The sequence below is a fragment of the Callionymus lyra genome, chromosome 6 (genome assembly GCF_982586985.1).
Source record: "Callionymus lyra chromosome 6, fCalLyr1.hap1.1, whole genome shotgun sequence".
NCBI classification, from domain to species: Eukaryota; Metazoa; Chordata; class Actinopteri; order Syngnathiformes; family Callionymidae; genus Callionymus; species Callionymus lyra.
Genome location: NC_141823.1, coordinates 35,164,492 through 35,179,854, shown reverse-complemented (window position 1 = coordinate 35,179,854; position 15,363 = coordinate 35,164,492). Strand labels below are relative to the sequence as shown.

The following is a 15,363-nucleotide window of genomic DNA, read 5'->3' as shown; positions in this document are numbered from 1 at the left end:
ACAAGTACAATAGAGGTTCAAGATTAATTTAACAAACAATTATATCAACACATTTTTGCCCTTTTAATAAATTAAGATAAAAAACAAGTAACCACCAGACTTTTTAGGAAAACAAATCCTTTCCTCTTGACCCAATTATATTGCTGATGATATTTTCTGCACACAATATCTTGTAGCTGGCAACAAAGAGTGTTTGCTTGCTGTGAAATAAGTTCAGGAACAGTGAACAGTGGAGTAATGCCCATTTGCATCGGTGCACAATGTGCTGCAGGACAGTTTTATGGTTCACTTATGTTCTTCACAAACTGATCTGGATGGGTTTAAATGCAAGTAACCCTGCTTGTAAATTGTGGAAACAGATGGAGAGTTTATTTCGGACCGGTCTCGTGGCTCGGAAATGGGAACGTCAGGAATTAAAGGAAACAAAAATGACAATTGCTGGCCATTTCAACACAGGTTGACCTCAGCTTTCACAGTTTTCACGTCACTGGTCATCAGTGAGAGTGATGTTGTTAATTCATGTGTCATATGCTACGTTTACTTTACCTGAAACACACCTGCACACACCAAAAATTTAATAAAGTTAATTTCACATTATCAGATATACTCTTGATTTTGCTCAATACATTGTATCTGTCAAGTTATCCACTCAGAAAATGTGGGTTTCAACTTAAACCTGAGAACTTTCTTGGCGACATTCTTGAGAATGATAATATATGTTTCAGCAGAGGTGACCAGATTTTAATTTATTCTTCCGGCAGTGGAAACTCAAGATCAGAGTTATATTGTTCGTACCCCCAAAAAACTGCAACTTGTCAAAAATGTTTAGATATTGCTTTTATTTATTTATTAAACAATTGAAAATTCAACTTGTTATACAATTTCAGTTGTGTATAAGGTCCTACTCAATAAAACACAAGAATCAACAAGAAAAATAAAACCTACTTTGTGGAGTTATAGAATTTTTTATTGATCCACTACAATTCACTGGAGACAGAATTTGGTTACCTTAACATGGAATACCAAACCAAGGGCAAAGTCATTCTCTTTGATGATGTAACAAGACTCACTAAACTTTACAATGCAATAAAGAACCTTCACAAATATTGCGATAGCTAACCTTGTATTAGTGGTAAATTACTATGTTCATGTTGTTGTGATTAAAATAATAACCTCAGGTAAAATAATCAATTCATCTGTTTTAAAAGCTTCAATGTTCACGTGGAACATTACCCCCCCTACAAATTGATGCTTTTTCGCAACACTTTTTACTGTTCTAACCAAAAAGTCTAATTTATGCATTCATCGGCGATTTTCATTTATTATCTCAGCAATATATTGTCCAAAAGCAATAAAACAGCAAGATATTAAGTCCCCTTGTTCTGGAAAAAAAGCTTGTCCAATACTGATGCAATATCTCTTGTAACCAAATGACTCATCTTTTTCCTTCAGGTCAGCACAATGCCAAATAAAAAAAGAATGTTGGCTTCTCTTTAATGTATCAGATAGAATTAGGTGCAATCAAGATTGTGACTGCTGCCAAAGCTACTTGTTTAGTGACTTAATTTACACTGCAGTGTTGTTGTCTGCATCAGTTCTGATCTCAGTGAAAGTTTAGGCTTTATTTGGGCTTCATTTGATTTTAGTCTTGAACATTGATCAAGACCTTTTGCCATTTTTTATTTTGTGTTTTTTAATAATGATCTACAGGGACTGAGTGAGAGGACACATGACTGTACATTATGTTGGAGGAATTGGGAGTATTTTGAATCTAAATATTTAATATTTAACTTTGTCTGATTAAATTACAGTCAAAGTAACAAGCTCATTCATGTAACTCAAAAAAGGATGCCACACGACTTTCCAACGCTGCTGTGAATTAAAAGAAAGACTTTCTACTTCATTTTTTTTTCAAAACATAATGAAGCGTGTTTATGGATGTGACTTGAAGGGAGATGTTTGCCTATAAAGACAATGTAGGTCAGGGTAAAAGGGAAGGCCTTTTTATCTGTTGTAGATGGTAATGTTTATTTTGAACACAGATTATCAACGGGAGTAAAAATGAAAATAAATGATCTTATAAATAAATAAAGAATTGCTAAATTAAACAACAAAATGTATAATTAAATAAATAAATGTGTGAATAAAAATGTAAATGTTGAAATGGTTCCATATAAATATACACGTTTTTAACTAAATAAAATGTTATATATATATCTTCTTGTCTAATAAATCTTGGAGACATAAAGGTAGAAGTTTCTTTATAATAAACTATTGTGTCAATCATGTAATAATATAATTTCTAAAAAGAAAAGCAAAACCTATTTTTCAATTGTTCACCTATGTCTCTAATTTTATTTTTATTTTTTTTAATGAGTAGTCGTGGACAATGTCCAGGCCTGTTGTTGTCCAGTTCTTCATAACTGAGACTTTTTCTTGGATACAGTGCCTTGCGAAAGTTTTCGGCCCTTGAACCTTTCAACATTTGCCACATTTCAGGCTTCAAACATAAAGATATACAATTTTAATTTTTTTTCAAGAATCAACAACAAGTGGGACACAATCGTGAAGTGGAACGAAATTTATTGGATAATTTAAACTTTTTTAACAAATAAAAAACTGAAAAGTGGGGCGTGCAATATTTTTTTTTTTTTTTTTTTTTAGAAACCCTTATTAGTCCCGCGAGGGGAAATTCATATTTTTCGGCCCCCTAGCGCTAATACTTTGTAGCGCCACCTTTTGCTGCAATTACAGCTGCAAGTCGCTTGGGGTATGTCTCTATCAGTTTTGCACATCGAGAGACTGGAATTCTTTCCCATTCTTCCTTGCAAAACAGCTCGAGCTCAGTGAGGTTGTTATGGAGAGCGTTTGTGAACAGCAGTCTTCAGCTCTTTCCACAGATTCTCGATTGGATTCAGGTCTGGACTTTGACTTGGCCATTCTAACACCTGGATACGTCTATTTGTGAACCATTCCATTGTAGATTTGGCTTTATGTTTTGGATCATTGTCCTGTTGGAAGATAAATCTCCGTCCCAGTCTCAGGTCTTTTGCAGACTCCAACAGGTTTTCTTCCAGAATGGTCCTGTATTTGGCTCCATCCATCTTCCCATCAATTTTAGCCATCTTCCCTGTCCCTGCTGAAGAAAAGCAGGCCCAAACCATGATGCTGCCACCACCATGTTTGACAGTGGGGATGGTGTGTTCAGGGTGATGAGCTGTGTTGCTTTTACGCCAAACATATTGTTTTGCATTGTGGCCAAAAAGTTCGATTTTGGTTTCATCTGACCAGAGCACCTTCTTCCACATGTTTGGTGTGTCTCCCAGGTGGCTTGTGGCAAACTTTAAACGAGACTTTTTATGGATATCTTTGAGAAATGGCTTTCTTCTTGCCACTCTTCCATAAAGGCCAGATTTGTGCAGTGCACGACTGATTGTTGTCCTATGGACAGACTCTCCCACCTCAGCTGTAGTTATCTGCAGTTCATCCAGAGTGATCATGGGCCTCATGGCTGCATCTCTGATCAGTCTTCTCCTTGTTTGAGATGAAAATTTGGAGGGACGGCCGGGTCTTGGTAGATTTGCAGTGGTCTGATACTCCTTCCATTTCAATATAATTGCTTGCACAGTGCTCCTTGAGATGTTTAAAGCTTGGGAAATCTTTTTGTATCCAAATCCGGCTTTAAACTTCTCCACAACAGTATCTCGGACCTGCCTGGTGTGTTCCTTTGTCTTCATGGTTCTCTCTGCGCTTTAAACAGAACCCTGAGACTATCAAAGAGCAGGTGCATTTATACGGAGACTTGATTACACACAGGTGCATTCTATTTATCATCATCAGTCATTTAGGACAACATTGGATCATTCAAAGATCCTCACTGAACTTCTGGAGTGAGTTTGCGGCACTGAAAGTAAAGGGGCCGAATAATATTGCACGCCCCACTTTTCAGTTTTTTATTTGTTAAAAAAGTTTAAATTATCCAATAAATTTCGTTCCACTTCACGATTGTGTCCCACTTGTTGTTGATTCATGACAAAAAATTAAAACTTTATATCTTTATGTTTGAAGCCTGAAATGTGGCGAAATGTTGAAAGGTTCAAGGGGGCCGAATACTTTCGCAAGGCACTGTATCTGCTACTGTGATAGTCATGATACCTTGTTAAGCAAGATCTGTGTGATCTGATGTTAAATGATTCCTTTTTCTCAAGTATGCCTTTTCCAGCCTTGGTGGGTGAGCTTTTCTTCCACTGGTAGTAGAATTTGGCTTGTTCAGTGTTGAACTGGTGGTTTACGTTGGCTGGTTATATATATTTACTATATATTTTAAGTAGCTAGAAAGTGGCTGTTCTCTGAAACACCTTAATAAATTTAATGTATCTACATTGATTAAAGGAAATACTGTCAACAGCTTCCATAATAGGATAAGCACTAAAATAACTTTTGTCCAATATTTTTATTCTTGATCTGAAAGAGTGTGTTCTCATTCAAATCTGTGACATCGGCTACATGTAGAGCTTGTACTGATCTCACAGTATTGATTTTTTGGCCTTGAACGTGTATTTTATGTTTAGTAAAAATGGTTATGGAAGAAGTTTTTATTATGTTAAATTAAATGTCTCTTCTATGGTCTCTTTAGCTCTCTGTGGTGGTTATGTCTCTGGTAAAATGGGCACAATTCTTTCACCTGGCTTCCCTGACTTCTACCCAAACTCTCTAAACTGCACCTGGACTATTCAAGTGTCTCATGGAAAAGGTAAGAGTACATAAACATTCAGATTTAAGTATGACAAAAATGCTTGACGGCAAAATCATAGATTTTGCTCAACAAGGATAATTGAGTTTTTAGTTTTACACAAATGTTAACAAAGCATTAGTATTGGCGTAAGAATTTTTCTGTAGTAGTTTAAAATGTTTTTTACTCGGATAAAACCACACATAATGACAAGAAAAAAATATAAGTCAAAGTTCTTCTTTCGGATCAGTGATGAGTCGATTTCTCTGAAAGACTGGACTTAATGTAAAAATGAGATTATAGTAAAAATATATTCTTCAAACTATATTGCAATTCATTAATGAAGAATGACTTATTCTGTTTATTTGCCATCACTTATCCCATCACACTATAGACAATATTTAGGTGTCGTTTTACTCATTAAAATTTGGCAAAAACAATGCATTCATTTGTTAAATGTGAACCCGATTTGAAAGCAAATCTTTCAAAATACAGACCAAATGTACTGGTTTTACCATAACAAAGTTAAAAATATTTGTATTTTTTTTATTTAGTTTTTTTCTGTTGCACACATCCCTGTATCTTTAATGGAGGAGAATCATTTTGATCATATCTATGTTTTTTTTCAGGAGTGCATATTGTTTTTCACACATTCCATCTTGAGGAAAACCATGACTACCTGTCCATCACGGAAGACAGTAACTTTCTGGTCCCAGTTGCCAGACTTACCGGATCTGTGCTGCCCCCCAGTGTCAAGGCTGGTCTCTATGGAAACTTTAGCGCCCAGCTCCGCTTCATATCAGATTTCTCCATGAGTTATGAAGGCTTTAATATTACTTTCTCTGGTAAGTAATAAAAGATAAGAGTGGGCTGAGGCTAAATTAGTCCTTTGTAACTTGAATTTATCATGTCACACAACTCCATTGAGACGTGAATCTGCCTGACAACAACTGAACATAAAGGGGGAAATTGTTTTTGTTTGTTACCTGTGATTCTTCATTTATTTTTGATTCAAATTTTGCTAACACAGTCTTTAATCATTGTTCTTGTTCCCTGTATAACCAGAGTATGACCTGGAGCCATGTGAGGATCCTGGTGTACCGGCATTCAGCAGGAGAACAGGATTCAGATTCCGAGTAGGCGATTCGCTGGCATTTTCTTGTTTCCAAGGTTACAGGCTTGAAGGAGACAGCAAGATCACCTGTCTGGGTGGAGGAAGACGAGTTTGGAGCAACACATTGCCACGCTGCATAGGTATGTGTTGTTTTTTGTAGGTTAAAGCATTCACATAAACATAGATAATTTGTTTTAGTAAACAAAGACTGTTCTTGAAAAAAAGGGGGCATTTGATTATTAAATATTTGCAATGATTAGTTGCCTGTCAAGTAATACAAATGGGATCAAATATAAAGTTGAATGTGCGGTAATATTTTACACTTCACACTCTTTTCTGGCTTTGGAAAATCTAAACATTGTCATGAAACTTTTGCCCAACAGGCCTCCACTTTTCCTTAACAGAGATCTGTTGAGAGTGAACAGTTTTTTTTTTGGTCTCTAAATTTTCATTTGTTTATTCTAATTAATCACTGTTAAACCTGTTATGTTTTATCTTTATTTTGCTTAATAAAAATGATGAAGATCAAGAACTCCTTTACTGTTATTTTCACTACGTAACTTGCCTGGGCAACCTGCCGGGAGTGTCTGTCTTTTTGAAGTTACCAGTAAGATAAAAAATAAGAAAAGTAAATGGCGATGGCCAAGCCAAGAATTTGCGACAATTGCGACTAGATTAGTCAGCCAGAAACCCTTTTTTTTAAAAATATAAATCAATTTATTAGGCCTTGAAATAAAATTAAAATAACTTCATGCATTTCTGACTCTCTTTATTTAGCTGAATGTGGAGCTACATCACTTGGACCGGAGGGTGTTCTCCTCTCGCCAAATTTCCCATCCGACTATGATAACAATCACGAGTGCATCTACCATATCACCACTGAAAAGGGCAAAGGGATCAAACTGAGAGCTGAGAGCTTTTCGTTGCAGGCTGGAGACTTTCTGAAGGTATGTGCAAACGCAATCACTGGCGTGTTATATTTATGCTACAGAATTACATTTTCTCAAAGGGACTGTATTTATTCATTCAGTCAGGGAGAGACAATAAAATACGCATATAAGCAGAGATACATGGATTCCAAGAGCATCTCAGTTTCAGCACCAGCCTCTCTTAGACATAAATGTTTCTTTGTTCTTCATTCATTAGTTTTTGATTAAGCATGGTATCCAAAATGATTGAAAGGACTGTTTCCCTTTTAGATTAAATAATCCTGGAATTTTGTTAATCTGCTCTTGAATAAATGGCCGGCCTGTAACCAGCCTTAAAGAACTTGTCGATATTATTTTAAGAAAAGGAATATGCTTGTCAGTTTTCTGTTGATCACAACAAATTATTTTTTTACAGCAGGAATCATTGGTTTGTTCGTAAATGACATAACTCAAAAAGATTTCAGAATTGAAACCGATTAATTTAGAAGTGACCCTTTTGGTGTCCTGTAGCTCAATGCGAAAAATGTAGAAAAGGTTCTTTGAGAATTTGTCATTTATTTATATGGCTTCTAACCACTTCCACTTACTATATAAAGCAGAATACAATCAAATGACAAAAAAGGCAACTTCCATGTGACAATGGTGAATTACATTTTTGCTGTTGTTTGCCAACATGTTTAGGAGATTGTATTTTTGGTAAAAAAAATACAACAAACAGGACCTCCCTCATCTGACTACCTACTTTTATTTATTAAACTAGTATTGAGCTATACTGCCAGAATGATAGTTTGAATCCTGTTCATTTAAAAACAAATTCTCTATTGCTGGAACAGAAACGTAAAAACATGCCAAGGTTGAAATTTTAGGCTATATTTGGATTGCATTTGCATTTGATGGCCTCATGTTAACAGTTGTCAAGCATTGCTGTTAGAAGCAACAGCATCACTGCTGGTTTTTTAACTCTGTTCCAGATTAGTCAAGATAGGTGTCCCAAACACTGAGGGAAATTAAATAACTTAAAGAGTCTATTCCGACTTTGTGAACCATTAAATATTTTCGCCCAGATGTTATTTTTTGTTCTGAATATAGCTGAGGTATTCAGATGAAAGTACAAAATCAAACAACTTCCAACTTGGCCTATGTCTACTTAAACCTACCTAACCTATTTCATGTTATTCATGTACTTATATTAACAGTGTTGCCAACATAACCCCTGCCACTGCCAATGTTGTTTTACTCCAAAGGCAGTTTCCATGATAAATTATCAAGAAAATAATCCCAAACTGTCCCAATATCTATAGAAAGCCACTTAAACCAATAATTACAATATCACTGTCAAAGAAAATTGCAATATTACTTACTTACTTACTTACTTACAATGCAGCTGAATTCTGTTTTGAAAAACAAACCATTTGCTAGACACCTCTACCAGCTTTAGGCACACATCTCTCCTCACATATCAACCAACTTACTCTATCTCTTCCACTGCTAGCTGAATTCATCCAGACACAGCTAACAGGAGAAATGTGCCCTATTATCAGCCTTGACCAAATTCGCAATAATACTCTAAAAGCCTTAGGAAATGAGAATGAAGCCATAGGAGACAGACAAAGTAGGTGTGTGCAAGAATTGCAGAATACGAAATGGAGGACAAAAGTGAGCCTCCAGAACGAGAGAAAGACAGAGGGGGTAGCAGTAGCAGACGGTGACATGTTGATTTATGAGCCACATGGATTTTCATTAGCCATACTCAGTTTTACTGAAACAGAACGAGGGAAAGAATAGAAGCAAAAAGCAAAGTAGTTCATGAGGAGTGTGGCGACTTGCTAATTTAAGAGTAAATGTCATGGTGTTTGGATGGAAAGCAGAAGGGAAATTGACTATTTGTAAACTAATCCTTCAAGAATCTGCTTATTTTAACATAACTAACTCATTTTAAAACTATTCTTGTGTTATGTTGTCAAAAAGTCTGCTCTTACTGAATTGTAGCAGCAGTCAGACCTTAACTTTACCTCAGTCTTGTTGCTTTTGGCATTCCTGCTACCTGCAGACTTGTCACCTCCAATCAGCGGATGTGTCCCTAACTGTCAAAAGCATGAGCAGTTTACGTTTAAATACTAGTCAAAGCCTTCTCTGCTAGAATCTACTCGACACCATGAAAACTGTCAGTCCTGCAGCGTTCGGGGAGCCATCAGAAAGCGCTGATGGAGGATGAGGAGAAAAATAACTGCAGAGAAACACCCGACTCACTCACACCTTCCCACTGTTGGTCATTCAGCTCTGCTGCTTTGCAGCTATATGGTACAAATAAAGACAGAATCCTCCATTTCACCGACATATCTTTCAACAACCTTAAGAAAATAAAAATTATGTTAATTATTAGTATTCAATCTCTCCTCGAGTTTGCTGCTGTTGAGTATTGCGTGGGGATGACATAAGTGTGACTGACAACACTCAGTCGCATTCCTAATTCACTGCAAAGCTAACTCTATCAAACAAAAATACTGTTTACCTTAAGACGAAGGAAAACTGAAATGAAGAAGCCCAAATCATTTTGAAGGTATTGGTTCTTGCGAATGCCTTGGTTTGTGCAAATTTTGCACATTTTCCATTCTGTCCGCCAATACACATTTTATACTGTTGGTGTAATCCTAATTATGTACTTAATGTGATTTGCAGGTTTTTGATGGAGATAATAGCTCATCACGTCTGCTTGGAAATCTGACTGGTGATGTCATGATGGGCCGTGTCATCAACAGCACGTCTAATCACTTGTGGCTGGAGTTCAACAGCAATGCTTCTGGAACCAACATGGGTTTTCACCTGTCATACACAAGTGAGTGACCTAGAAAATTATACTATTTTTAAAAACGTATAACCCTTGAATGTGTGAATTTCTTTTTAATTATTATTACCACATTAATTATTAGTAGTAGTATTAATAATAATGATAAAATAATAATAACAAATATAATTTGATTTTTGGGGGGAGGTTTATTTGTGTTTCATTAAAACATTTTAATATCTAATGTTCGGATAGATCATTATTAGGGAAAATATTCTCATACTTCTCAATCAGTAAACAAACACCAAAGACAAATCTTTCTTGCAGATTTAAGTAAAACATGAAAAGGGAGATAATGTGAAAGCCAAAGTGGCTTTAAGTGGGACATTTGTCAGCAAGTCATTAAAGAAGCACATCTGGATTGAAATGGCTGCTGAAATGGGGGTCAAATGGGTGACATTAAAGAATTAACAGGTGCGCCGTATGTTCGTTATACCATTAAAGAGCTGTAAGGCTTTGAGTCCTTTGAGGTTATAGGGAAACTTTTTTACGATAATCTAACACATTTTATAGAGGGATGGATGAAGAAATGAGTGTGTGCAAAGAATATAAAAAAAATGAATAGAATGGATATGGGCTTTTTTGTGCTGATCACATCTCTATTTGTTCTTTTTTTCTAGGTTTCGACCTCGTACGCTGTGAAGAACCTGGTGTTCCAAGTTATGGATTTAAGATCCAGGACGACGGCCACTACGCCAACACGTTTGTCCTTTATTCCTGCAACCCTGGCTACAGTCTCCATGGCAGCAGCACTCTAATCTGCCTCAGTGGAGACAGACGAGTCTGGGACAAGTCTCTTCCATCATGCATCGGTAAGTTACATTGTAGTTCAAGTGAATGGCTCTGCTATGCTTTTTGTTCTCTAGTTTAGCGGAAACAATATCAGGTGCATAAATAATGATCACGTGCGATAGCAAACTGATATTCATTATCCAATTGTAAAGTTCACTTAGTAAGAAACTAATGTAGCATTATAAAGCTAATACAGTGGTATGCAAAAGTGTGGGTACTCCTCTAAGATTTCATGATCATTTTCTCTAGCTTTATAAGAGAATATAATTAATAACAGATGTAGAACTTTGAGTGTTTTCCAGACCAAAATTCTAGCATAACATAGTTTTATTATGATACAATAAAATGTAAAAAATGGTATGTGCAAAAGTTTTGGCACCCTTGTTATCACATTAATTTCAAGACTTGTAGGGATTTATAGCTGACAGGTTGCAGCCCCAAATTGTTTTGAATAGCTTGTGAGATCTTCAATTACAAAGACAGGTAAAAATAATGAAAAAATCTGTTTAACAGAGGTTATTGCTGGCTGTGCTTGTCCTACTTTCTTTTTTTGGAGACTGGCAAAATGGGGGCACCTAAACAACTATCTACTGACCTAAAAACTAAGATAATTCATTATCATGAATTAGGAGAAGGGTAAAAGATATTATCAGGAAGGTTTGGACTGTCTTTCTCCGCAGTCAAAACTGTAGTGCAGAAATGTAAGGCCACAAAAACGGTCCTTGGGAAGGAAAGATGTGGTAGGCCATAAAAATTCATGAAAAGCATAGGCGAATGATGGTTGGAATGGTCACAGACAAGCCACGGACCACCTCCAGAGAACTACAAGAACATCTCGATACTGATGGTAGGTGTCGATGATGGTAGGGCCACATGATATCCTCTCAGTATCAGCAGATTCTTGACAAGAATGTTCAATAATTTGTCATAAAGTTGAAGCTATGCCAGGGTTGGATCTTTCTGCAGGACAATGATCCTAAGCACTGTTCAAAATCCACCAAGGAATTAATGTAGAAGCAGAAGTACAATCTTCTGGAATGGCCATCCCACTCCCCAGACCCTAACATCATTAAAAATGTTTGGATTGATTTGAAGCAGACTGTCTGCGCACGGAAGCCAAGAAACCTGACTGACCTGGAGGATTTATTTGTAAGGAGGAATGGGCCAAAATAACACCTGCCAGACTTCAGGGACTTGTCAGTGGCTATAGGAGACATCTACACGATGTTCTTGAAGCAAAACGAGGCTCTACTAAACATTAATGGTATTATTTATTTGGGTACATGCCTATTTTTGCTTAAATGCACATAAAAATGTTTCTGTTGGACCAATACATTATTTCACGACTGAGATGTTTTTGTTTCCATAACATATGTTAAAATTAAGTTGCTGCTTCAAAAGCTCAGCAAGTGACAAACTGATGCAGTGATTTCCCCAAGGGGTGCCCAAACTTTTGCATACCACTGTACATACCAAGTACATATGTTCATTTATATATAAGCTATTTGTTACAGGCTGCAGTAATTCTGAGATTGAATTCACATATTGTATATTTTTGGAGATAATACAAAATCTGTAAATATCAAATTTAGTGTAGGGAAGTGCATCTTGTTTGTTGGTGGGAAGTAAAAATGTATAAAGCTACAATGGAAATTGCAAATTATGACATTATTAAGAGTGTATGTTTGAGGTGGAAATAAAATCTTACATAATTTAAATGTATTTAAATTATTTGTTTTATTTATTTGGGTGTGTATTTATGAAAAGTGGCTTAGGTTTAGTAGACTGTCCTAGACATGAACTGAGGAACTCAAAATGGTTCAGGAAAATAAACCTCTGAAAGTAGTAGGAAAAAGGATGAATGGATTACGCATGTATGGATAAGAGGATATTTTTTACAGTGTATTGTCAAGATAATCAGACAGCAGTGAAACATAAAATCTTGTCTTGAATCTTGAAATGCTGGTCTTGTTCATATGGTTAGTAAACTTGCAAAGTATTTTGAAGTCTGTGATTTCTCCTACTCGCCACTACAACCTTGTACCAGAAGAGATGAAATTGTAAATACAAACCTTGAGTCCTTCTAAAACTGCCAGCAGATCAGAGCTTCATGTAGTGTGATGAAGCCTAATCCAGTTGCTCATGGCAACTAAAAAGAATCTGAGCATAGGTGTGTGGGCTGAATGCGTTAATGTGGGAGTGAATGACAATGAATATGCATTTTCTTTTGTGAGCTTGCAGTTTATATATGCAGTTAAAATCTCTTGCCTCCTCCCAGGTGAGCTTGTAATCGGGAGAATATTTGCTGGCATGCCCTTGGGGTAACTACCACAACAGCTACTTTTGTGGAGGTATTTTCAGGGTGTTTGTTTTCTCAATTCCCATCTAGCCCATCTGCAGTGCTCAGTATCAAGTCTTCATGTGTTTGCAGAGACGAGGAAAACACTCGCCTTAGGGTGTTTCTATGATGCCTTCATTTGGGTAAAGTCGACTCAACTTTAGCCCTCCATATAACATAATTGTCTCCTCTGTATTTATGTCTCTGTTATTATTTAGTCATCAAATTATACTCATAGTCATTATAGTCATGTATCTGTTTATCTACCCATTTTTAAAGGGATTATGACCATGATATATCATTACAGTTATAGCTGTAGCTAGTGTTCGTTAAAGGGGACAGAAGTCTTTTATGTGCCCTGACTTATTTTATTAACAGTCATTTTCAAATGTCCTCTTATTTATTTTTCTGGATGGAAAAAATTTGAGGTAAGTAAAAAAATGTTTTCATTGAATTGGTTATTGTTCTGAATTGCTGTTTGGTATACACTTGCTACCTTCACTGGTCTTTAATCCTGTGAATGATGATGACAATACACAGATTGAGCAGGGGCCAGGGCCTGACACTGGAGTGTGTAGTGGGTGAGAGATTTCACCCTGTGAATGCCCATAAAGTATTTTATATATTATATTAAACATTTCATCAAAGATAACACAGTGAACATCCTCCAAATGTTTCAGTGAGCCCTCATTAAAATTAGAGCTAATGTTTTGGATGGTAATTGTATCTGATAAAACTTTTTTTTCCCTCATCATCAAGAAGCGGAACCTGTTACAGTTTTTGTTTTTTGTTACTCTCCCCTAATCTTGCAGCCGAGTGTGGTGGACACATCACCGGAGCAGTGTCTGGTCGCATCCTCTCACCGGGGTATCCAGCACCTTACGACAACAATCTTCATTGCACATGGACCATTGAGGCAGACACTGGGAAGACAATTAGGTAAGCATGAGTGTTGAATTTCAAGGCAAGATCTTGGGGGCCAAATATTGCTGGCCAAGTTATTTTATCACCAACAGAGTGGATAGTGAATGCTTAGTTCTAAAGTTGGTCTCAAAGAAAAACGATTTCATTATGTTCCAAACTTTTATTTCCTTTTGAAAGAGTTCATAAAGTTAAATACAAATTTTGGCCCACAACTTGTAATTTATTTACCATTTTACCAACTAATGGGTTGATTTAATTGTCTCTTAAATTGGTTTTGGACCTCTATTTTACTCATCAGTATGAATTGCACCGCAGCATGAGGAGCAAAGCCTTTTATTACACTAAACAGGCTCCTCTTTCGTTCTGCAAGAATTTAGACACAGGAGAACTTTATCACATAATAACTAAAATACATCATAGTGAGAGATTTACTGCATCTTGGAGAGGAAGAAATTTAACATTTGAAACATATTAGTAAGTCTGCAGAGTTGGAGTATCACATTCAAAATTAAAGGAAAACACTATATTTGGAGCTGGTATGTCACATTGTTATTGTTTGATAATGTCCATTTTTGTGACACTTATTTGGCACACATTTAGTCTAAGGCAATCTTGCAATGGACTAATAATACCTTAAAAGCTTCTAGAGGAGTTATGTAATTGTGTGCCAATGGATTTCTGACTTGTTTTACTAATTATTAAAACTTTGCCATTAAGTGTTGATGAACTGAAGAGCTTTTTGGGGTAGTGTCCTTTTTTCCAAACTCTGTAGGTAGCAACTGTTGAATAAAAAATGTTGGGAGGTTTCTAGTTGCTCAAAGCCAAAGATAAAAGCACATGGGGCCATCTTGTTGGCTCTGAAAAAGGGTACAATGAATCATGAAGTAGTCCATCACTAAAAACTAAAACTTGAAAAAAAGATGTTACCAAAATATGTGGTGTTTATTATTTGCTTTTTACCATTCTGTTCAGTCTTACTTTAGCATTCCTTGATGTAAACCTGTGCTGTAATAAATGCATTGTCAAATCTCCTCTTCACAGCCTGCACTTTATTGTCTTTGACACCGAAGTTGGCCATGATATCCTGAGGGTGTGGGATGGTCAATCTGGGTCATCTGACAATGGGCTCTTGTTGAAAGAATGGTCTGGTCCGGCCCTACCTGAGGACATCCACTCTACTTTCAACATACTCACACTGCAGTTTGACTCAGACTACTTCATCAGCAAGCAGGGATTCTCCATCCAGTTCTCCAGTAAGTTTTACCAAATATTTAATTATCTACTCACACAAAAAACAGAATGTCAAATGGCCTGAATTTGCAGTATGGATCAATTAATGAAGAGAAACCAGCTTAGACAATCATAAAAGCTAATTAACCAATTCACGATCTATGCTTACGCTAATTCTAAAATAGCTCCATTAATATGACAAATAAAAGAAAGCCAAAAATAACTCACACGAGTAGCTATTAGTGCAGACAAGGTCAAGAAACAGTGCACAGGTAACAAAAATGCAAGATAAGTCAAAACAAATGGGGAAGAACGAGACAACAGCTGAACCTGGACATGAGACAGAATACTCTGGTGGCTTCTTACAGATCGAGTGAATTACAAAAAGACGCCATTCAATTATCTCCAAACATGCTTCCTGCTTCTGCCAAGGGCCTAAGAAGAAATACAACACTAAGC

At 36.4% G+C, this 15,363-nt stretch overlaps 1 protein-coding gene across 1 annotated transcript in view; it reads left to right on the top strand.

The window, feature by feature from the left end:
• LOC148078931 (CUB and sushi domain-containing protein 1-like) overlaps positions 1 to 15,363 on the top strand; it is a 462,769-nt gene that overhangs the window by 351,976 nt on the left and 95,430 nt on the right. Inside the window, exons 21-28 of the mRNA XM_087792967.1 lie at positions 4,637 to 4,753; positions 5,362 to 5,574; positions 5,795 to 5,986; positions 6,624 to 6,793; positions 9,455 to 9,611; positions 10,241 to 10,432; positions 13,563 to 13,689; positions 14,716 to 14,927. Coding sequence (XP_087649093.1) covers positions 4,637 to 4,753; positions 5,362 to 5,574; positions 5,795 to 5,986; positions 6,624 to 6,793; positions 9,455 to 9,611; positions 10,241 to 10,432; positions 13,563 to 13,689; positions 14,716 to 14,927 — 1,380 coding nt within the window. The remainder of the gene's footprint in view (positions 1 to 4,636; positions 4,754 to 5,361; positions 5,575 to 5,794; positions 5,987 to 6,623; positions 6,794 to 9,454; positions 9,612 to 10,240; positions 10,433 to 13,562; positions 13,690 to 14,715; positions 14,928 to 15,363) is intronic.